General features: G+C 47.6%; 2 protein-coding genes across 2 annotated transcripts; both read right to left on the bottom strand.

Moving 5' to 3' along the window:
- Positions 1-8,062: 8,062 nt before the first annotated feature.
- LOC120656244 (CCR4-NOT transcription complex subunit 9-like) lies at positions 8,063-10,645 on the bottom strand. The gene is made up of 4 exons (XM_039934281.1): positions 9,955-10,645; positions 8,752-8,942; positions 8,584-8,653; positions 8,063-8,465 (listed from the first exon to the last, which is right to left on the bottom strand). Exons 1-4 carry the CDS (start codon positions 10,054-10,056, stop codon positions 8,319-8,321), a joined length of 510 nt encoding a protein of 169 aa, XP_039790215.1. The 5' UTR covers positions 10,057-10,645; the 3' UTR covers positions 8,063-8,318.
- Positions 10,646-17,551: 6,906 nt separating this feature from the next.
- LOC120653599 lies at positions 17,552-24,344 on the bottom strand. The gene is made up of 6 exons (XM_039931307.1): positions 23,135-24,344; positions 20,460-20,531; positions 20,128-20,217; positions 19,907-19,949; positions 18,834-19,415; positions 17,552-17,586 (listed from the first exon to the last, which is right to left on the bottom strand). Exons 1-6 carry the CDS (start codon positions 23,261-23,263, stop codon positions 17,552-17,554), a joined length of 951 nt encoding a protein of 316 aa, XP_039787241.1. The 5' UTR covers positions 23,264-24,344.
- Positions 24,345-25,166: the final 822 nt, after the last annotated feature.

Here is a 25,166-nt window from a genome sequence, read left to right as displayed (position 1 = left end):
TTCCGGGTACGAAACTTGTTTTTCTTGGGGTCATAGTTGTACCCTCTCTTGTTCAACCTTGACATCATTTTGGTGGTCTTCCTCATGAGAAGTGCTAGCTCAACATCACCATCTTCATCACTTGAATCTTCGTTAGCTTCATCCTCACTTGAGCTTGGTGATGGAACTTTGCACTTGTTCTTTTTCTTGGACTTATGATCTCTCTTAGCTTTGAGTACAAGATCTCTCTTGTCTTGCGATGGATCAACTTCTCCCAAGAGGAACATCTCATGAGACCGAATCTTCCCAACAACATCACTCACTTCAAGTGTTTCAAGATCCTTCTCATAGAGCAATGAGGTGACGATGTTGTACTTGGACTTGTGTAGACAATGAAGGATCTTTCGGATGATGTCACTAGTAGACAAAGGAGAAATTTAAAGAGCATTAATATCCTCAATAATCACATTCAATCGAGCATACATTTGTTCAACCAACTCATTTGGAAGCATTTTGAATTCATCGAGTTTTTCCTTAAGCACTTGATATTTTTCTTCACGAAGCTTTTTAGAACCAACATAGATAGCTTCAAGAGCTTCCCAAATTTCATGAGAGGTCTTTTTGCTGTGAACACGAGCAAAAATCTCCTCACTAAGAGCATCAAACAAAGCATTCTTCGCTCTAGCACCATATTTGATTTGATCTTCATTCCAAGGACCGACAATAGGTTTTTCCGTGACCGCCCAAGCGATGGGATTAATAGCCTCAAGGTAACCTGGAGCTTGGGTGGACCACCACTCCCCCCGGCCATTCTCTATGATTTTAAGCCTAAAAAAGAGAGCTCTTGCTCTGATACCAATTGAAACGATCGAGGCCCAAGAAGGGGGGGTTGAATTGGGACTTTTTCAAATTTCTACCTAGTCCTTAACCTAGACTAGTATTGCCCAATCTACAAATTTGAAACCTAGTTACTAGAGCACGCTAGCAAAAGATCCTTAGGTAGCTAAACACACTATCGTGATTATTTTGTCTAGCTGGTGGCGCACTAGCAAGATCAAAACCTAAGCAAGAGATCACACTACCATGCAAGTTGTTCTAGTCAATCTACAAGCAATCAAAAGCAAGAACAACAACAAATGGATTTAATTGCTTGAAATAAAAGTAAGAGACACGAGACAACCAGATTTTTTCCCGTGGTATCGAGGAGTTGACGATCCCACCTAATCCACGTTGGAGCACCCACACAAGGGTATAGCTCCCTTGCTTCACCAAGGAGCAAGTGATCACTAAGAATGCTCCTTCTCCATCTCCGGAACGGCGAGCTTCACACCGTGTACAAGCTTCTTGTCTTGGGGCTCCCACAAACTCCAAGAGCTCACCAAGAACCTTCCGATCACCGAGACCGGCTAGGTTCCGTCAAACACCAAGAGTAACAAGCTCCTAAGCCTTCACTTGACCTACACTCAGTTGGCCCTAACTCAAACACACTTGCTACACTTGCAAATGTTGAATTCTTCAAGGTTGAAGCACAATCAATGTACTAGATCTTCACTCTTTTGCTCAAAGCACTTTCTCTTCTTCTCAAGGGTGGCCTCAGGTATTCAAGGTGTCAAAGGCAGTTCAAATGAGCCAGGGGGTGCCCTTACATAGAGTGGAGAGGGTCACATAGCCGTTGGAAGTCCACTGCATAAAAAACATAACCATCGAAAGAACCGACGGGTGAGAAATTTAAGGCATCGGTTCAACCGGTCTCTTTGTGTGCAAATAATAGCCGTTGGGGGTTCTGACACAGTATCCAGGCTTGCGTCATTGCACTGGTGTATGATCCGTAGGGGCATCGGTTTAACCGGTGCTAAAGAGATTCACTGATCAACTCAAACAAGCTTTATGGAACATAGTACATCCAATACACCGATGATTGATTCTTAAGCGTCGGTTCAACCGGTGCTGAAGACGAGTTGAGGTCCACCAAAACATGCTCTCTGGAACAAAGTACATCTAATGCACCGATGGTTGATTCTTAAGCATCGGTTCAACCGGTGATATAGAGTGACTTGACTTGATTTCAGCTTGCTTCCAAGAGAGATAGACCGACAGGGCGTCGGAACTTCCGCCAAGCATCGGATGCTCTGATGATAGGGGCATCGGTTAAACCGGTGCTGCTGTTTTTCTTCATTTTCAATTGAATTGACTTGAATTTGAATGTAACTTCGATTGTTTCTTCTTCCAAGTGTTGTGTTGACTTCTATTGACCATATTGGGCTGTTTTTGAGCGAGTGTGCAAGATTTCTAAGGCCAACTCAATTTTGGTCAAGCTACTAACTCATGAACCCCTCTTAATAGTACGGTCAAGAACTAAAAACTATAAACCCTAGGTAAATCAAGTGTCTTTCATCTCCTTTTGACACTTGAGACTAGAAAGGTCCTTAATCTTTGGAATGGAGTCCTTGGCACGCATGATTGTTTTGAATTGAGGGGTCTCCTTTCATATTACATATGAGACTAATATATTCATTAATTTTTTTCTTCAAAACACACGTTAGTCGCATACAGTTGTCATTAATCACTGAAACTTACCATTAGCATCTATCAGCGTAGATGCGCTTCAACATGCGTATTATATTCAGAGGTTGCTGTTTATATTCAGAGGTTGCAAATGCGTCGCTTCAGCCGGGGGGGCGTCGTCGTCACACCCCGGATCGACCCGGGGCGGCGTGGATTTGGATGAGGGGGGGGGGGGGGGGGGGTTCAAGGTCCAAGAGCTCTCTCGGGGGAAGTTGCGTTCCTCCTGCCAACCCCTTCTTTTTCAATTATTCCAATTATCAAAAATAAATTTCCTCTTTTCATCAGCATTGTAACAAAGACTTTTTTTTTCAGGCTTAAGCATGTGTTACATGAAAGATCATATTAGGCCTTAGACAGCAAGATCGAGATGAGCTACCATATAGGCTGTGTTTTTTTCCTCCTCTCATCATTCTAAGCAGCAGCTGTGCTTGTGTTTCTCAAGAATTACTCAGTTACTCCCATCTTTTCATCAGCATTGTATTAAGAGGATGGTGGAATAAAGTTTCTTACAACAACGTGGAGAGCTAGCACTCTCGCGACAAATGTATTAAGAGGATGGTGGAATAAAAGTTTCTTACAACAACGTGGAGAGCTAGCACTCTCGCGACAAACTAGAGCACGCGGTTGTAATTTACATAAAAGATAAAATAATCTAAGAGGGGTTGAGAGAGGACCAAAAGACTACCACTGCTCAACCATCTCTACTAGGTGCTTTGCATCAGCACGCAACCATATATATCCCATTCTTCCTCAGGGACGAGAAGAGCTCCCTTCCTGCCTCCATGTATTTGCCGCTAAGGTTACCATCGAAGTAGTTAGCAATCATCTTCTTGGTTGGCTCTGAGAGCTCTTCCTGTGCAGGCTCACCATCAAAATGCTGCATGAGCAACACCTTAGCTCTCTTGGACTACGCAATATTGGCTAAAGGTTGAGTGACAATCCATCGGCTTCTCTTGGGAGGCATGGGGCAGACGAATCACCCTCACGTACCGCTGCCACCACCTACATCCTCCTTGGAGGCTTCGGTCTATATGGCAATATCGAAACGGAATTATTCTTTTGTTGCTTCAAAAGAAATATATCCTCTTTTTAGTACTAGCAAGGTGGTCCGTGCATGCACGCATGCACGTGCTTTACATTAATACGATACTAATGAAAACTCCAATATAATGACAAATTGATTGTACTGCCTCGTGCTGTGTCCCTGCTGAAACTCTGACCTAGCCGCGAACGTACATCGTTGAGAGGCGTGAATAGTAGGCAACTTAACCTAGACAAAGAGGTCTGGGGAAGGACTCACTTCTTGGTGCCCTCAGGCACGACAAGGCGCTCATAGCGATCTGGGGCATTGATATGCGATTAACTCCTGGTGCCTCCTGCTTCAATCACTGCAAGCGTGGTTCATCAGAGTGTCAGACCACAGAGAGAAAGGGGGTATCAGCAGTCAGACAGTGGCGACAAAAATTGGTTGAGTAGGTACACGCAACAAAGTGAACGAAATAAAACCCATCAGATTTCACAATTTTGACCGCATTGCCATGTCTGAGACGGATTCATTGACGAAAAATAAAATATGGTTAGGTTCAGTTAAACCTCCAGTAGCAAATTCGTCAGCATTCTGATGATGGTAATAGAAATAAGCTTGTGTCCACACTGTATAATTCTCTAAACCAGGTGCGCAAATGAATCCGCAACAAACAACTGGATTGGTGAGCATGAGCGACTCAGATTCAAGAGGCGGTGGTGCGGAGGACGATATTCCGTGGAATAGAGAGAATGGCTCGTCCAAGCAAGATCTGCAAGGAATGAAGAAATCGTTCCGGGTTCGGGTGGATCCGCACTCCACGCCAGGCAGCGGCCGGGGGACGGAGACACCGATGGGGAGAACAGGAGGGAGGAGGCGGGGCTACTGGCTGGGTCGGCTGGGAACTGATGGGGAACTGGATCTGCGGGAAAAGATCGGGAGCGCAAACTCACGAGCAGTAGGATTTGTTCGGGGGCACGGAGCTGCGGCCGACGCCGCGGTTGTCGAACCAGTAGACTCGATGCCCTCACCGCCGGCGTCATCCCCTTTGCAACCGGTGATTTTAGATATCGCTGGCTGGTACGATCGGTCCAGGTGAGAAAAACAATTAGTTTTGGACAGAAATACGCTCTAACTCGCGGTTTCTACGAGTCTCCACCCTCTCTCATTTAAGGGTGGTAAAGTGCCCAAGATTTTGAACTAGAAAATCTAGGAGCCGGGCCCTAAAAAGATCGGACTCTAATTTTATTCAATTTTAAACTAAATAATTTAAGGATCTTGTTGGGCTGTGAAAAGACTACTAGGGCCATAGCCCATTACCACCCCTACTCCCACCCCATCGGCCACGACAGGCTGGCCCAGCGTGAGGGGTACGGCGGATCCAAATTGGATGAGAAAAGTTTTCAATTCCTTTCGATCTTTATAGTATAGATATATTATATTATATTATATTATATTATATTATATTATATTATATATGCATCTTGACATGAGCTTCCCTAGATAAAAGACGAGCAAGCTACCATATCTATTCGTCTATTAATTAATATTCTAAGCTTATTAAAGGTTGACTTGAAGTCTCTGCTCCTGAGGCTGCTGGGTGCACCGTGCACAGGAGAAGTTGCCCGTTGCCCTGCGACTCCAAAAAAAACATAGCGTTGTCATCGTTCCGGCACCCCCAGCATCCAGTACATGCAGGTGTGTCACTGGCTCACTGCAGCCCAGGTTGCCGTGTCAAGCAGAGCTGCAAGGTGCCAAACCTTGCGGCTCCCATCTTTGGTTCGACCTCAGAGCTAGGGGCGAATCTAGCACCCTATCAGCCGGGGCTCAAGCCCCTCCTATTCATGCTAGAATCATGGAGCCTCTTCTAAGTTTTTTTTATAATTTTGTAAACATTAAACTTTGAGAGGAGTAGTTATAAATAAAAAATGATGTAAATCAGTTCCTCCTAGTATTTTTTCTAGATCCGCTCAGAGCCCACGCGGCCACGCCTACACGTGTCGGGGCAAGAGGCCGCGGTGCGATATTATTTGCTCTGAACCGTGCCGTGCCGTGCCACACCCAGGCAGCGTGTCACACTGGTCGGCAGCAAGCATGAGCCATGCCCAGCCTGGCCGCCCCGGCGACGACGGCGCTGCAGGGAGGAGGAACCGGCGGCCACGTAGGCGGTTACAGTCGGGCAGGCTCTGCAAGCGATGGCGCTGAGCCCGGCCGGAGGCCGGCCGGTGGACCGCGCCTATGCGTCGGCGATAGAGGCCGCGGAGGAGAGCGCAACGGGGCTGGGCCGCGTCGTCCCCGGCGGCGTCGCGGCCGCGGCACAGCGGGCCGCGGCGGCGAACGAGCACGGTGCCGTCGTGGCGGTCAGGGACGTGCTGGGCGACGCCGCGACCGGGACGCCGGGCGACAGGGCAGCTACGTGGGTGGAGTGGTGGACGCCGAGAAGGTCGCGGCCGCCACTAGGAGGGGAGGCGGCGGGATGGGCGAGGTGGCCGACGCGGCGGTGGCGGCCGTGCAGATAAACGAGGGATCCACGCTGCCTGTAGCTGACTAGCTGTAGTGCTGCGAGTCTGCGATGGAAAGAACTACTAGAAGCTACTCCCTCCATTCCAAATTATAAGTCATTCCAATAATTTTGGAGACTCAAACCATCTCAAAGTTTGATCAAAATTATAAAAAAAAACACAAAGATTTATGATATCAAATAAGTATACTATGAAAATATAGCTAACAAAAAATCTAATGATATTTAATTGGTATCATAAATATTATTATGCTGTTATATAAATTTGGTCAAATTTGAAAAACTTTGATTCAGTGTGCAGGTGGGGCGGGTTGTGGACGGCCGGAAGACCGCGACCGCTAGCCGCAAACTAATTACGCGGGTCTGTGGCTGTCCACTAAATCTACTATACCGCTTACTAGCATCATGTGGGTTTAGCGGCAAATATATAGAACCCGCGTGACCCGCAAATGGGTGCCGCTTAGCTTTCTTGCCTGTATCATGTGACCTATACATGTTTGTCCAGGTCACCACAAGACCATCAGCATGGACGGCGGAGGCAAGATCATCTGAGCCGAGTAGTGACCCCTCCCAGTCCACAATCATGAATCATCTGGGCGTATCCTGGCCATGCATGCAAGTTCTCGTGCAGGAACGCCACGCATCGGTAGTCCAGCAGCGCCATGGACGGCAGCAACGCCACGCACGGGCGCAGCTTAGCTTTCTTGACCTGCTAACGGCAGCCGAAGGCCCGAAGCCCAGCTTGCCTCCATCTACAGCCTCCATCCGGCGCAGTCCGCAGGGAGGAGATGCATGTGTGGCCCGAGCGGGGACGGCGGGAGTCGCGGCGCGCGCGGTGAGGTCGATTACCATGAGCTCGCAGTGGCTGTTGGCGGCGAACAGGAACGAGTTGTCGAAGGCGGCCAGGAAGTAGAGGTAACCAGTGACTGGAAGAGAAGTAGCCACGCGGTGGCTGGGCGATGCCCGACGACGCTGAGGAGAGGCGGTAGAGGTGTCGGATGTCAGAGAGGAGATGAGGCTGGAGAGCGGGCGCGCCGTGAAGCGCACACGGAGGGCTCGCGGAACCTCCAGATGGCGGCGGCGCGACCTCGCGGGATGGTGAGGCGGAGCGCGAGGAGACAGCTAGATTGGCAGACGAGGGTGGCGGCGGCGGCTGAGCAGTCTAGGTTTGTTGCGGGTTCCAGCGGGTTAATGTTCCTGTCCATTGGGTTTAGTGGGAGAGGACAACAAAAGCCCGCGAAACTTTGCAGCCGGGCCGCATCGGCCACGAAAACAACATTTGCGGGGCGGGCTCGTTTAAGAATCCGCCCCGCCCGCAATCTGAACTTCGATTCTCCAAAATTTTTGGAATGAGTTATAATTTGGAATGGAGAAAGTACTAGTTAGTGCCTGTGTACTGAAATAAAACAGTAGTGAAATGTAAACATGATCTTTGATCATCCAGTGTTGGCAGTAGCTCGTCAAGATAACTTTGTTGAGCTTTGAATAATAAAAAAAGTAGGGCCATGGGCTGCCTACTTGGCTTGCAGCCACGCCCTGCCAATCTTTAAACGGGTCCGATGTTGCTGTGAAGTGATGCCCACTCTTTTCTATTTTTTACATTACACTATCCTCTAAATTAACCAGTTATGATCATGTAAATCGCTGTCCTGTATAAAAAGAGGTCATTATGTGATTCAAAACTTATCTCAAAATCGGCTCTCCGGTTCTCTCAGCGAAGAACTCCAATCCAGCAATCCAAGTCCGAACAGCACGGTGTTCGTTCATTTCATTAGCCGGTGGCTTGTACAGCCGGTCAGCAGCAGATCATCACAAGATTCTCAGGCAGAGCAAGAATTCCTGAATCCACACATCATACCACAGTTCAATGTATTTCCTGAGAAAATAGACAAACCCTCCAGTATCCCTCGCATCTAGTCAAATTTTAAAACATCCAAAGGCACGGCGACCACCCAATACATCAGAAGGGGAGCTATAAAAGGGTATTTTCTCTATTTTAGAACACTGATTTTGTTCAATTTTTGTTGTCCAAAAATATTAAGAATGCATAAAGCAGTACTACTGCAGGCACTGCAACTGGACTGACTGCCTCAGTTCTTATTGAAACGGTAATAAACTGCAGCATAACGCTTTGTGCGAGAGCCATGCATGGTCTTCCACTAGCTGCAATTCGCTAAAAGATAATCGCATCGCTGTAGCCAATTCTGGATTGCAGCAACCAAATCTGTATCATGCCGTGTGACTTGGGCCTGCCTGAGCGGGTTCTCCATGGGTCCTGCCTGCCGCGGGACCTGGGCCTGGATGAGGTGCTTCGCCGGCAGGACCAGCCAGCTTATCCAACAATTTTTGGAGGGCATCCTTTGCAGCAGGGTCGTCCTGTATTTGCAGTACGGAGATACAGATATACAGTTAGTATTCAGTTGCAACTGTCAATCTGGTGTAACTGGAGCAACTGTTGATAGGAGCCAGGTGATGAATTGGGAGCAAAACTCACCCTAAGGCAGTTATCAAATGTTCCGTTTCCCAGAGCCTCAGGAAGGTGAGTTCGCAACGCAGCACAGGCCCTGCAATCAAGAGGGGAAGAGAGATATACATCATCATGTGGGAAAAAAATGTACATGCTATCGTTTTAAGTTGCTACTATGCAAGCGATAGCACATACCTGGGATCATCCGTCAGCCTGATGTAGCAGTGGATAACGTGCTTCAGCAACCTGGTGGAGGGCTGTTCAGCTAATGCAACCACCATGTTTGCTAAAACATTGGCTGCCTCAAAGAAACGTTCCGAGGTGGCACAGATATGCTGTAGCCCCACTTCATCTAGCATAATCTTTTGGACAATGAAAGTGGCCACCTGCATATGCATCTGGCTCATTAGTGAATCAAAGCAATGGTTATTAAATTAGTAGTGTAAATGCTCATTGGCCAAGCCTTGCTGATGGGGCTTACTACTGGATTTACTTCATTCCACCTGCAAAGGGAGACCTAGGCTTCTCTACTCAACTACTTGTGGTTTATGCAGGTGAGATGTCAAAAAGAGGTTTAAAACATTTATGAGTCCACTCCTACTCTTCTCCTCAACCGCATTGAAGAGAAATATATATAACACCGTTGACATGTATATTTGCTACTGAAATTAGCAGCAGAAGACAGTTGCTGAAACAACATTACTGAATAGTTTCAGAAGTTCCTTTCATAAGTCCCATTTTGTGCTTAGAAGCTGAACTCTGGGTGCTAGAGGGGCCAAGAGGCTAGGTTGTTTATTTTCCAAGTAATCAGTTTTCTCTCTTTGTAATAGCAGATGAACGTTGAGTCTTCTTTGTAATAGCAGCTGCACAACTAAAGCTGCGTGTGCTCCGGCATTGCGCATTGTAAAAACTCATTTTTCTACCTATTAATACAAAGATACGCAGCTCTCCTGCGTATTCGAGAAAATTTTGTGCTTAGAAGTTGTAAGGTAATTTTAGGTTTATCTGAGAGGAACCTAGCCTGGATCAATGATCGTGATGGCTATTGATGACCTTATTGGCTACATCGTAGAACATAGAATGACCAGTAGTAGTCTGCCTCACATAGACAAGATGTAAAGTTGCAAAATATATGACATATTGAAAGAGACTAGCATGCCATATCATGCCAAATAGGCTACTCAAGATCTGGATAGCATGCAGCTGATAACAAAAAGACAGTAGATGACCAATGATCCCAATTAACAAATCCTTAATTATGTATAGCGTGCCAAAAACTACATGACCCATAGCATGCCAAAATCCACACAAACTTCAGAATGCCAAGCATGCTAAAAGAATATGATAGGATATCATTATGTGACATGGCTGAGCAGATGCAAAAGATGAATGACATACTGTTTTTGAAAGCTCACTGCCTGTCCCCATGATTCGCAAGCACAGAGGAATGACCTCATTTTTCAGCAAGAATTTGACAACTTCAGTATCATCTACCTGCATGTATCACAAGACAGGGAAGTTTCGTTCTCATTTGAAGAAATAGTATTTGTCGAAAACAACAGATGGATCTTGGAAGAGAATTTATTGTTTTTAAGGTAACAATTCCTGTTTTACCAGTAGGAATTGAACATGAGAAATGTTCCCACTGAAAGAAACATACAAATGTTCCAGAAATCCATAAGCATTCTCACATATGGGGCATGTTGCCATGTTTACCTTCTGAATACAATAATTTACACGCATTTCTATGGAGCAACAAAGAGACTGTAGATACAAGGCATTTTTTACATTTTTGCCTCATCTTGCATACTTTTGGAGATGAGCATAATTTAACATCTACAATTTTTTTCTAGGATTTTGGAATATTCCACATCTGAAAAAAATGGAAGCATTCATTGCTACCAGTAGAACTGCTTTTTGCCATGAGTCATTTACAACAACAATATAGCCTTTTTTTCCAAGCAAGTTGGGGTAGGCTAGAGATGAAACCCGAAAGAAATAAGTTCAAGGTTCAGCCACATTGATAGTTAGTCTCCAAGCGCTCCTATCCAAAGCTATCTCTTTAGAGATATTCCAATCCTTAAGGTCTCTTTTAACCGACTTATCCCACGTCAGTTTAGGTCTACCTCTACCCCACTTTACATTATCGATCCGCTCAAGAACCCCATTACGCACCGGCGCCTCAGGAGGCCTTCGTTGAACATGTCCAAACCATCTCAGCCGATGCTGGGTAAGTTTCTCCTCAATTGGTGCCACCCCGACTCTATCCCGAATAACTTCGTTCCGGACTCTATCCCTCCTTGTGTGCCCGCAAAACCACCGCAACATCCGCATCTCTGATACACTCAGTTGCTGGACATGTCGCCTTTTTGTAGGCCAATATTCAGCACCGTATAACATCGCCGGACGAATTGCTGTCCTATAGAATTTGCATTTTAGCTTTTGTGGCACCCTCTTGTCACAAAGGATGCCAGAAGCTTGTCGCCATTTCAACCAGCCAGCTGAAATTCTATGCCTAACATCTTCATCAATGTCGCCATCTTTTTGTAGCACCGATCCTAAATACCGAAAAGTATCCTTCTGGACCACCACTTGCCCATCTAGACTAACGTCTCCCCCCTCATGCCTAGTCGCGCTGAAATCGCACATCATGTACTCGGTCTTGGTCCTACTAAGTCTGAACCCTTTCGACTCTAACGTGCGTCTCCACAACTCTAACTTCCTATTAACCCCTGCCCTACTCTCGTCAACTAGCACCACATCATCAGCAAAGAGCATACACCAAGGGATCTCACATTGTATATCCCTTGTGACCTCATTCATCACTAAAGCAAATAAATAAGGACTCAATGCTGACCCTGGTGTAGGCCTATGTTAATAGGAAAGTCAGTGGTGTTACCATCACATGTCCGGACAAACGTCGTCGCATCCTTGTACATATCCTTAATGAGGGTAATGTACTTAGTTTGGACTTTATGCTTCTCCAAGGCCCACCACATGACATTTCTCGGTACTTTGTCATATGCCTTCTCAAGGTCAATGAAGACCATGTGCAAGTCATTCTTCTACTCCCTATATCTCTCCATCAATTGTCGTATTAAAAAAATCGCCTCCATGGTTGACCTTCCAGGCATGAACCCAAATTGGTTTTGGGTCACACTTGTCACTCTTCTTAGGCGATGCTCGATAACCCTCTCCCAAAGCTTCATCGTATGGCTCATCAGCTAAACCCTACGGTAGTTAGTTCAACTTTGAACATCGCCCTTGTTTTTGAAGATAGGTACTAATATACTTCTCCTCCATTCTTCCGGCATCTTGTGCCATGAGTCATTTAATAATAAATTTAGGCACAGTTGGTTCTACAGCACTGCAAAAGTATGAAATTGCTAAAACACTAAAATCGATCATTCTTTGGTGGACTTAAAGTTAAAATTATGTGCTAGAGTACAGTAATAAAATATTAATTATTATGACATAGGATAGTCATGTTTTCAAGAGACTCACAAGAGGCATAAAAGGTCTCATTTTCCAATTGATTGGAATTAATCTGGATGCCTAAACTGAACACTACTAATATCACCAGGAATGGTTCTAGTGCAACTGCCCAAGGACCTAAATGACACACTTGAACAATTTTATGGACCCATATATGCAGTTTCTAAGTTCACGGACCTAGATGACACTCCACAACAAGTTTAAAGACTGCCCGTGTATTTTTACTATATATTCTTTTCAATGCTTGTTTTTTCAAAGCCTAGATAAACAGCTCCATAATCATACCGCCGAATCTTCGATCACTAAATTCTAGTTTCCTAGTCTTGCTGAGTTATCCAGTTTTCTGGCATTGCATTATAGAATAGGTAAAGGTGGTGGAGATGCTAATGAATGAAAAATCAAAACTAATCATGTGGTGAAAGGTTTATATTGGCACTGAATCATTACCAGCTGATTTCAGGGTAAACTAGATGGGTTCGGATGTCCAGTACATTCTGCTCAAAACATTACAAATCATTCAAGAAACTGAGCAGAGGAGACATTAAATATTTACAGTAAAACTGATTTTAAAATTTAAATAGTCATCTTTTAGTTCCACAGAGAACAAAGATGCGTCTCAATTTCATAAAGTTTTACAGTAAACCTGATTTTTAAAGTTAATAGTTAGCTTTTAATTCCACAGAGAACAAAGATGCGTCTAAATTTCATAGCCATCCAAAGCTGAATATGGATGTGAAACGTGAATCTTAATTGATGATTGCATAGCATGTTTAGTGATGAAGCAGATCCAGGCTATTTACTTAATGAGGCATTGTGATTAATCTTCTCAGGTGTGTATAGCCAATAAATTACCTTAGTGTAGGAGAGAATAATGAGATGTATTTCTCCAAACCCTAGAAGGGTGGGATATATAGATCCTATACACGGGCCTCTAGATGGGCCTCTATACATGGGCTCACATATACCCCCCCGCCGCAGTCTGAACTACCGGGGCAGCGGTGTTCAAGACTGGACAACAAGAAAGCCAACACCCCCCCGCAGTCTGAGCAACCGGCGCAGCGGTGTTCAAGACTGGACAAGAAGAGAGTACAAAAAGTGTACAAAGGGCAAATACCCCCCCCCCCCCCCCCGCAGGCACAACTAGCCACCTGCTACGTTGAGGCTGGAGTGAGACTCCGAGAAGGTCGAGGAGGGTAGTCCCTTAGTGATGAAGTCAGCAAACTGGGAGGTAGTCGGGACATGGAGTACCCGAACATCGCCGATGGCGACTCTGTCGCGCACAAAGTGCAGATCGATCTCCACATGCTTTGTCTGCTGGTGCTGGACGGGGTTGGTGGAGAGATACACGGCGCTGACGTTGTCGCAGTAGACGAGCGTGCTCTTGGCGAGCGGGTTGTGGAGCTCCGCCAAGAGCTGTCGGAGCCAGGACGCCTCCGCCACGCCGTTAGCGACAGCCCAGTACTCCGCCTCAGCACTGGAGCGGGAGACAACCGGCTGCCGCTTGGACGACCAGGAGACCAGGTTGTCGCCCAGGAAGACGGCATAACCGGAAGTGGAACGGCGAGTGCCCGGGCAGCCAGCCCAATCAGCGTCGGTGTAGACCACCAGCTCAGAGGTGGGAGAGCGGTGAAGAACCAAGCCGAAGTCAACGGTGCCACGGACGTAGCGGAGGAGACGCTTTAGTGCAGCAAGGTGAGACTCCCGGGGATCATGAATTTGAAGACATACCTGCTGAACGGCATAGGTGAGATCCGGCCGGGTGAAGTTCAGGTACTGCAAGGCACCGGCAAGGCTCCGGTAGGCAGTAGGACCAGCCACGGGATCACCCAGATCAGCAAACAGCTTCGCCTGAGTATCGACAGGAGTGGAGCATGGTCAAGATCCTTCATAGCAAACTCATACTGCAGAGAGGAGATGACGCGCTCAAACAACTGCTGACTGATGGCGGTGAGCACAATATCATCAACATAGAGCAGTAGGTAGACAATGTCATCCCCACGGCGGTAGATGAACAGAGAAGTGTCAGCCTTGACCTCGGTGAATCCCAAAGTCAGCAAGAATGTGTGTAAGGATCACCGGGGTGTCCGACCCTAGAGGGGGAGGGGGTGAATAAGGTCGCTAATCGCTTTTTAACCTAGGGCTCAATCTAATTGCATAAGATAAACCTAACACGTCCTACACATGCTAGTTTTGACTAAGGTTTATCTATGCTACCCTCTACTTACCCCAAAAGACTTGCAACCTATAGCCAATCCTAATCAAACTAACTAGAAAAGTAAAGGTAAGCAAGAAAAAGTAAATGCGGAAACGTAATGCGGTAAGTAAAGCGGTAAGTGAGAGGATATGCAAACTCCCGTAAAGACACCAAGACACACGATTTAACGTGGTTCGGTTAGGACATAAAAGTCCCTCCCTACGTCCACGGCCACTTGTCCAACACGAACAAGTGTGATGCCGAGTCTCTTCGCTCGATCACCGTCTTGCCACGCCTCCAAGCCTCCCGACAAGCAAAGACTAAGTGACGCCAAGTCACAAAGACGAGGTCACCGCCACCGTCTATCTCGAAGCGTCACCACGGCACCGTCTTCACTATCTTGGAGCTTTAACACAAAGTAGAGGCCTCCTTCCCCGCACAAAGTGTCGTTGCCACTCCACACCAAGTCGGAGGGTCACACGACGAGTACACAAGGTGCTTGCCGCAGCAAGGCTTTCTCTCAAGCTAGTTCTCTCAAGAACTAAGCCTAAATAAGCACTAAGCACTCTCACAAGTGTGCTTAAGCCTATATGATGTACAATGAAGCTCTATGGTGGTTGGAGATTATCTTTAGCTCTTGTATACTTTCTTGAACTCCAGCACTCTCAAATGACCCGGCCTTGGGGGTATATATAGGCAGCATAAGCAAATATAGCCGTTGGAGAAAAGCTGTCAGAAATGTGCTTAACGCCGGTTAATCCGACGTACCCCAAAAGCCATCATCGGTTCAACCGGTGTATGTAAACTGCTACTTGAAAAACTAGCCGTTAGCAATTAACCGGTATATCGCCGGTTTAACCGATGAAATCAACCGGTGTACGTAAAATTAACGCCGGTTTAACCGGTGATTGTAACTTCTTCACGTTCCTCCAAAAACCACCTCTCTGGACAACTGAACCGATGCAATTGACCGATGTATCGTCGGTTCAACCGGTGTAGGTATTTTCCTCGGTCTTCGTTTGGCAATGCACCGACGTATGCATTTTCTTCAACGTCGGTTAATCCGGTGTAAAACCCTAGCCCGCAGACCTTCTCTGTGATTGCACCGGTGAGTTCATTTTGCTCTACGTCGGTTTAACCGATGATAGCAAAATGCCTCAATCCTTGTCCCTTGGACCGAAGAGCTTTCAGGGCGCTGCCCTGAGACCCGTGAGGGGCGGCTCCCCCTCGACCCCCGTCCGCTAACCGGGCCTTGCTACACCTCTCTTCTCTGTGTCATCACTTGAACCTAAAAGCCTGAGAATAGTCATCTTAACAATCACATTAGTCCAAGTGTTGTGTGTGTCATCAATCGCCAAAACATTATATTGAAATATGGCATGAGAGGCCATTTTCGCTACAACGTGACGAACCGAGAGTACCAAACCCGAGGAGCGTGTTTCAGACCATAGAGGGACTTGTTGAGCCGGCAGACCATATCAGGACGACTCGAGTCCACAAATCCCGCTGGCTGAGAGCAGTACACTGTCTCTGACAGAGTGCCGTGAAGAAAGGCATTCTTCACATCCAGCTGGTGCACAGGCCAGGAGCGAGAGAGTGCGAGCGAGAGGACCGTGCGCACCGTAGCGGGCTTCACCACTGGACTGAAGGTCTCATCATAGTCCACACCAGCCCACTGGGTGAGCCCCCGGAGAACCCAGCGAGCCTTGTAGCGCTGCCATCAGGCCGACGCTTGTGCGTCCAGATCCACTTGCCGGTGACCACATTCCAACCAGACGGACGCGGCACGAGGTCCCACGTCTGGTTGGCAAGGAGAGCCGCGTACTCTTCCATCGCGCGACGCCACTGAGGATCCGCCAGGATGTCGCGGACAAAGGAGGGTACCAGAGAGACCCGCGGCTCGCCCTCTGTGGCGGAGAGGGTCGCGGCATGAGATGCCATACGCCGAGTCACCATGGGATAGATATGCCGAGGATCCCGGTGGACGACTGGCGGGTGGTACACCTCCGGCTCTACTCGAGAGCGAGTCGGCGGAGACGGAGGCGGTGGCGGCTCCGGTGTAGATGGCGGCGGCGACAACTCCAGTGCCGGCGCCGAACGACGCCGGTACACCTGCACCGGCTGAGCGTACCGCGTAGGTGTAGGGAGAGGCACCGGAGCCGCGCGTGGCGCAGCAGGAGACACCGGGTCCGCACGCGGCACGACCGGAGGTCCGAGGGCCGAGCGTGGCGCGACCGCGGGCACCGGGGCCACGCGTGGCGCAGCAGGGATCACCGGAAGCAGTGCCGGTGTGCCGGAAAAACCTGCAGGGAAAGGAACGACATGTAAAGATGGCTGAACCACCGGGTCAGTCGGAAATAGGGACTCCAGCTCGGGGTCAGGAGAAGGTGTGGAGGAGGTAGAGTAGGGGAAATCCGACTCGTCAAATATGACGTGTCGGGAGATCAGGACGCGACGAGAGGTGAGATCAAAGCATCGGTACCCCTTGTGGTCAGGGGAGTAACCAAGGAACACACACCGAGTCAAGCGGGAGAAGCAGTGGAGTGGGAGCAGGAGAAGCAGTGGACGGAAGACGGTTGAGCAAGTATGTAGCGGTGTGGAGGCTCTCAGCTCAGAAGCACGGGGGCAGAGAGGTCTAGATCAGAAGGGTGCGCACGACGTCATTCGTCGTGCGAATCATCCGCTCAGCCTTGCTGTTCTGAGGAGAGGTATACGAACAAGACATACGCAGCTGAACACCCCAAGAGAGGAAGAAGGAATGGGAGGTGGAGTTATCGAACTCACGCCCGTTGTCACACTAGACGGCCTTAATGGTGAGGCCGAACTGAGTGGACACCCAGACGAAGAAGTGGAGGAGGGTGGGAAAGGTCTCAGACTTGGCGCGCAAAGGAAAAGTCCAAGAGTAGTGCGAGAAATCATCGACCACCACCAGATAATATATATAGCCAGAAAGGCTGAGAACAGGAGAGGTCCACAGGTCACAGTGAACAAAGATCAAAGGCATGCGCAGCATGCGAAGAAGAAGAAGAAGAAGAAGAAGAAGAAGAAGAAAAAGAGAGCCGAACATGACGACCGAGCTGGCACGCATGGCAGAGGTGCTCAACAGGAGCCCTAGTACCAGGAACTTCGGTACTATGATTGAGTTGAGCCAGAACGTCGCGGCCAGTGCGACCAAGACGGCGGTGCCAGGTGGTGGAAGACGGCGTCACGGCAAAAGCGGTAGACCAAGACGGCCAGGGCGAAGAAAAAGGTGAGAGTGGTGCAGCGGAAGAAGGGAGGCGAAGGGTGTGAAGGGGCCCCGTGCGGTCACACCGGAATAGCGGACGTCGGGAGGCCGAATCCTTTACAGTGAGGCCAGAAGAATCAAACTCGATGGAACAAGAATTGTCAACTGTAAACTGACGAATGGAAAGAAGGGTATGAATCATCTGAGGAGCAACAAGGACATTGGAAAGACGAAAAGAGCCAGGAGCAGAACCCACGGCGGTGACAGGAAGGCAAGACCCGCCACCAACCATGATGGAAGAAGGACAAGAGGGGTGTGGGGTTCGGACAGAAGAGAGGATACCGGCATCTGGGGTGGTGTGGAAGGAGGCACACGAGTCGGCGATCCACTTGGTGCTGACCGGCGGCGTCCGCCCCATGGCGCTGAAGGACTGCGCCAGTGCAGCCTGGTCCCACCCCCCATGCCAGGTCGGCTGCTGGCTAAGTGGAGGGGGCGTGGTCCAGAACGGCGCGAACAGGGGAGCAGCAGCGGCGAGCATGGCCTTCGACTGGGGCTGAGGACGAGCCCCCCCCACTGACCCTGAAACAGCCACATCGGGATGCGCCCTGGCCATGGGGCACTGAAGGATGGCCAGAGCGTACCCCCAGGGCCAGGAGCAGGAGTGGGAGCCGGAGTCGGGTCCAGAGTGCCCCGAGCAACCACCACCACGTCCCCTCCGCCGACGACGCCCTCGGCCTCCCCCATCCCCGGTCTGGCCGGTGAGAGGAGCACCAAGGGGGGGGGGGGTCGGGCGCGTGCAGGGAAGTCTGGCGGCAGGGGCGGCGCCAGTGGCCCTGGGGAAGGTAGATCCGGCAGCCGGGGCGGCGGCGGCACCCTGGGGCAGCCACGCGCCGGGGGCGGCGGCCTGCGCGGTGCGCGCGGCGGCGAGGGAGGCAGCGGCCCGCGCGGGGTCCCTGCGCGGCGGGTGTGATGGTGGCCTGCACGGCGTGCGCGGCGGGTGAGTCGGCCTGCGCGGCGGCGAGGGAGGCGGCGGCGGCGTCACACCGGCCCTAGAGGGGTCATGCGGCGGCAGCCACGAGCCACCAGCGCAAGGGGAGGCAGGGCACGGCAGCGGGGGCCAGGTGCCGGCCACACCCGTGGCCGCACCCCCCACAATAGAGGAGGCAGGGGCGCGCCGCGGGGGCCAAGCGCCAGCCGCACCCGCGGGCTGCTGGGCGGCCATCGCGAGGGAGCTGGCGGGCGTGTAGCCGCTGGAGGAGGCGCTCCCGCCCGCCGCGCGAACAACCGCGGAGCCGCCGGTCGCCGCGGCGGCCATCGCGAGGGAGCTGGCGGGTGTGCAGCCGCTGGTGGAGGTGCTCCCACCCGCCGCGCGGACGGCCGTGCCCGCGCCCGCCACGCGCACGCCAGCAGGGGCCGCGGGGGCGGCGGCCGTGGCCGTGCCAGCCGCGCCCGCGGTGTGGGCGGCGGCGGCGGTGGCGCCAGCGGCGGGAGGCCGAGCAGACGAGTCGGCGGCGCCCAAAGCAGAGGAGGTGGCGACGCCCTGGATCCACGCAGGAACAGGGGAGCGGCCGCCGGGAAAGGAAGAGAAGCCGGCCACGGCGTCAGATCCGGAAGCAGGGAGAGGAGGGAAAGAGGAGAACGCCGGCGGTGGCGGCGGCCAGCCAGCCATGGTGGCGGCGGCGGCGGCGCACAGTGACCCGGCGGCTGGAGAGAGAGAGCTAGGCTCTGATACCATGTAGGAGAAAACAATGAGATGTATTCCTCCAAACCCTAGAAGGATGGGATATATAGATCCTATACATGAGCCTCTATTCATGGGCTCACATATACACCAACACTTAGCAAGAGCACCGAGAATACCAAGGCCAGTAACACGCAGGTACTCGAAAGACTTGGCCTCGCTGGTAGTGTTCAAGATTGGGAACAAGTACAAGGGAATTTCAGCTGCAAAAACAAAGGATGAAAGGACAGGACAAAGTGAGTAACTAATATCAAGATCCAGAAATTACAAAGTTTACAAGTACTAAACATGTAAAAAAAATATATCCATAGTACTCCCTCCACCCAGCAATATAATGTATAGTAAGATTCGAAAAGGTCAAGCTTTTCCAAATTTAACCAACAATTGGTCAAATAATATGCATGTTTAGTGCAGAAAAGTTGCATCAATACATTCGTATGCAAATTAGTTAAGCTGACGTTTATTTTGTAGCAATTGGAAATATATTGCAATACATTATCGATGGATGGAAAGAGTACTTCAGAATTCTACTATAGCAACTTAGACATAAACCAAATGTATAATTGTCAAGTGTCAACCATTACATAATAGTGTCCCTGTGACAAAACCTTGAGAGAACATAGGATGGCTAACAAAGCCCGCCTTCAATGCATTACAGATTGGACATAAAGAGTCATGCTCTTGTAGTCAGTACCTTTTAAAAAAGGAGTCCTGGTCTCAGGGTGTGCTGCAACAGTCTGCAACAATTTTTGGCAGGTGTGAACAAAATATATGATACAAAATGTAATGCTGGAAGCTTAAAATGATTAACAACAAACAGAAGAAAAATCCACTATGCTGTACAGTATGTCATGGGATGGTTGCAACTAGCAGCCAACTTTCTGCTATTACCCCCATTTTACCCTAAAACCATACCTGAAGAAGTGCAAGTGCATTGCAGGCTCGGTTCCCTGCACTTGCCGATAATGTTGGGGGTGAAAGTGCAGGGTAGACTGACACAATTTCCTATTTTTCCAAGTAGAAAAACATACAAAGTGAGACCAAAAGGCTGACCAACAGTTCGATAGAATATTTATTTAAAGTTCAAGAACATATATTAACAAAACTGACAGCCAGGAACTCAAGGATTGGATCAACAATGACTGACCAATCATAATTACATAAAAGGACAGAGTAAGCTCAAAGCTCCTATTCAAGCTTGCTCATACTATAAGTAAGCAAAGAAGAGGGCAAGGGTTACTGCATACCTGGAGCAGTGCAGCTATTGTGCCAAAAGAGTACCACAGCAGTGGAGCCAAATTATTAAGTGTCTCCCTTTTCTGAAAAAATAGTTGCAAAAAGAACATTATATACCAAATTTGTTGCTTTCATCAATGATGTGGCATGTTAATGACTGAACATGCTTCAACTATCATTAGAAAAAAATAATAGTATGTAAATCGGGCAATCAGCATGTTAATACACATGTATAGGGGCAATAATAGTTTGTTTGACAAACAAGCAGCTCAAATACAGAACTGGAGTGCTAACAAACAGTAAAATAACTACTGTAGCTCATACAAAAGGATGGGTAATCAGCTATCAAACTTATAATTACTTATAAAGGCATTTCGTAATAAACATGCCCAGTTTGCAAGCAAACTCTTAATTGCAACTGAAAAGCTGTCCAGTAGATGAGATGGGTCACCAGCAGTTCAAAATTTGCTATCATTATTATTTGCAATAAGCTACAACAGATAACATCTGAACAAACTTACAAACACAGCAACTCTTTTTCAGAAGTACAGATAAACACCTTACCATACATACATATCCTTCAAAAACTATATTTGAACAAGGCAAACTCGCTCTACTACTTCTTAGACAAACAAATAAATAAAAGATGAACACTTTTTCAGCCCAATCAAACATAGTGTAAGATACTACACCAGAAGACGATTTACAGAGATCAAATGGGCACAGTTGTTGAATCAAGATGCATCAAATATCATTGACATGAAACTTAAAAAATTAGTGTGAATACAGCAATCCACCTTTGATAAACACAAAACTAGATCTAAACCAAATCTCCTGATGAGGTGCTACATGCACCAGAATTCTAACTACGAAACAAAATTAAAATGTCGCACATAACAATCCCTAAATTCCCGCAATTCTCAAATGGAAAAGCAGAAACAATTAATAGATGGATCTAAATCGCACAATATAACCTTGGATCCTCAGAACAATTAATAGATGGATCTAAATCGCACAATATAACCTTGGATCCTCAGAACAATTAATAGATGGATCTAAATCGCACAATATAACCTTGGATCCTCATGTTAAAACCCCCAAGAGGTCGAACAGTACAACTTTTCCGCACCAAGAATCGATGGCAAAGAAATGCTGTAGATTGCCTCAGTTATATACCAACTCCCACACCCATCATTAAAAATGAACCTCCTAATACCAGAAAGCCACATAGCACCACAAGATGCAGAATTTCACTAAAAAGACTTCCAGGCAAGAATCCTCTCCAGAGATAAATGAAAAGTCTAAATCTTCATCGCGGGGATGTATAATCTGCAGATAAGCAAAGGCGCAAGAGGGACCTTGGAGAGCTCAACGAGGGCATTTCCACGCAACTCATGGTCGCAGAGGTTATGCAAAAGCTCCTCTAGCGTCATCTTAGTGTTCTTCACCACCTGAGCCATGGAGTTGCAGTCTCTAGTCTCTACTGCCTCTTGCCACTTGGGGAGACAGAGGCAAGGCTTTGTGGAGGAGCGGGTTGTGTACAAGGAAGATGGCAGATTTTCCGTTTCAAATAGGCGCAGAAAATAAAAGAAGGCTACAATTGTTGGTCTCGGCGTTTTATTTAAAGACCCTTCTACCCTTTTCCTTTCTACTTATCAGGTAAAACTTAAATACATCCTTATATTTACCCTTCACTTTTGGGTTTGTTTCTTTAAAAGGTTCTGTATGTTTGTTTCTCTATGCACAGCCTTTTTGGATCGTATAGTGTTTCGGGTATTTAGGATTGTCTTTGGTTTAAGAAATAGGCGGAACGAAATCTGTCTCTATGATTTTGGATGCAATCAAGTTTACACAATGATATTGTCTTTACTGCAGTAGAAGTACCATCACATTATCTATGATATGAGTGCATTAGAAAGAGCAGGTCCCTAGCACCTGTTGCCTTATCCCTAGAAGCTACTAAATACAAAATGCTTCACATTACATGCTGACATTGAAAGGGAATGGTGTTTACCTTTTTAAATCAAAGGAGAGAGGAGAATGATAGAATAGCAACGTGCATCATCAAAATATAAGTTAAAAAATGGATTTGATATGTTTTATGATCAATAAGTAACAACAGATCCATGTGGAGAAGAAAGGTAGTGCTAATGGGGAAACTGCTAGTTTGTTAGGGATGCACAAACTAAATCGGTCAGCTATGGGGATAAATTTTATTTATATCCAGATGAACTTTCTATAATTCCAAATGTTAAGATATTTGGAATAAACAGGTGTTTATAGGTTAATACAAATATACAATAGTGTTTATAGGAGAGTTAGAGAATCAAGTCTTTACCAAAAAAAAGGAGGAAAAACAACTAGATCTATGCATTTTACAATCATTCAGTAAGCATGTGTACCTCACGATTTCGTAATTATGTTAAGTGGCCAAGCATTAATATTATCAAATGAGTTGATCACTTACTACTTAATCAAAGAAGAAAGATAGAGAATTACATCGCAATTTATAATAGAAATATTAGAGAAGACCTCATCAAAATTGGCAACAGACAGGTTTTGACTGAATCATGCCATCATAAGCAATCTGAGCTTGAAACAACCCAGTGCCGATTACCGTTGATATATTATGCCAAATGAATATGAGGGGGATGGAATAGACAGTATAGAGGAGAAACAAAATTACCTTAGGTAACATGGAAAGGGCATACGCTTTATTTTCTGGATCTAACAGATCAAGGAGAAGAGAATCAACAATTTCCGGGTCTTTGGAATTAGGAACCTCGGCTGTTGACATTTTCAAGTGAGAAAACATATTAAACAATCCTACATTTCTTCTACAATTATGAAATGCAGCATCAATGGGTGATTGGTTTTATACAGCTGTGGCAATAGATGCCGTGCACGAAATAAGCACCAGAGAACTTCACGTGTTTTTTCAATGGAATCCAAAACGGCCTATGGACACTACCAACTCTCAGTGCTTTTATCTCAGTCGACTTCCACTTTTATGAGTTGTACACACATTGTATTAGCTGTAAAAAAACAAAACCCCAAAATCTCGCAAAAGGGTGCACCACAATCTAAACCTCACCCACCGTATTCAGCCATGACCCATGAGTCATTCAGAGGATAAGTATCAAGCTTACCTGTCTTTTACATGTCATACCTCTGTCATTACGTGTGGACAACGAGCTGGCGTCATATATGGCCGTTTGCTTGTTGTTCATAACTCCATACCATAATACTATGCGCAAGCACCAGCAACAGCCTAAGCTGTTGGTAATATTCACACCCACATTTCTAGCTGGCAACAATTTTACCCGATTACAGCTCAATGATTCTCCCCTCATACTCTCTAGCTCGCCCACAGCTGGTGTGGATTTTCGTGAGGTGGTTGGTTGGCCATGCGTTTCCGGAAAACAAGATCTGAAATCCTGCTGAAACAGCTGGAACATCGCAGACTAGTATCCGTTGATCGAAGACGAATGCGCATGTTGAAAATGTGAATACATTGGTAGAAATCTCGACGGATGATTTGGTAATCTTGGCTCGCCCACAGCAGAAAGATTTAATTACCTAAAATGGAGCCTCCCCGCTGAGAGGCGGCAAGCCCAGGCGCACGAGGGGCGGGGGCTCCCGTCCACTCCGGATCGAGCCGCTCGATGCCGCCGCGTCACTCCGTATCGCGTGACTCGCGCGGCTCCCCGAAACAAACGAAGCCGCCGCCGCCGCCGCTGCACGCCAAGGCAGCGCGACTGGATGGCCGGGTTCCCTCCTCCGCCGGGCTTTCCGCTCACTGGATCGACAGTCGCCGCCGCGAGAGGCCCCGCCCGAGCGCCGCATTCCCGTTGTCGCCGCTCGCCGTTCGTCTCGTCTTCCGTGTCGGCGGGAGGGAGGGGGTTTTCACATTCTGCTGAGCGCGCCAGGAACCCAACCCTTCCCTCGATGACACGTGGGTCCACATTTTTTCACTGTCATGTGGGGCCCTTGTGTGAATCCTCGACGACTCCTACTGTTAGAGGGCCGCTTGTTCGTAGGCCGTGATTCTGTCACCATTGGTAAAGCCTAGATGCTTCCGGCCTGCCATCAAAGAATCCTACTCCATCCGTTCCAAATTATAAGTCATTCCAAGAATTTTGTAAAATTAAATCATCTCAATATTTAATCAAAATTATACAGAGAAACACAAAAATTTATAATATCAAATAGATATACTATGAAAATATAACTAACAAAGAATCTAATAATATTTAATTGGTATAGTAAATGTTATTATCTTGTTATATAAATTTGATCAAATTTGAAAAAATTTGACTCTTCAAGATTTTTAGAATGACTTATAATTTAGAACAGAGGGAATAGGAGATTAGCTCTTGACACTCCTTTCATTTTTTTTCCACCAGAAATATGCATCGCGGATGAATCGATCGTTGTTCCATCAGCCGGTGTTTGCTGTCACCCGCGACGAATTTCGTTAAGTTTGTAGCAAGCAGTAAGTTTCCATTTCCAAAAAAGATAAAAACTACAGACAAGTAGTACATCTCTCAGCAAAAACTACTAATCCCTTGGTTCTAAAATATAGGTTACTACAGTTCTTTTTGGATTTATTTGTTATGTACATAGAATTGTAGATATAATGTACGTTCTGGATTATGAGCTTACAAGGGAGTACCCCTTGCCCCTCGCGTCGCCCCCGCTAGGTGACGGAGGGGCCC

This window comes from Panicum virgatum, chromosome 1N, assembly GCF_016808335.1.
Source record: "Panicum virgatum strain AP13 chromosome 1N, P.virgatum_v5, whole genome shotgun sequence".
NCBI lineage: Eukaryota > Viridiplantae > Streptophyta > Magnoliopsida > Poales > Poaceae > Panicum > Panicum virgatum.
This window is presented reverse-complemented; position numbering and strand designations above follow the sequence as displayed.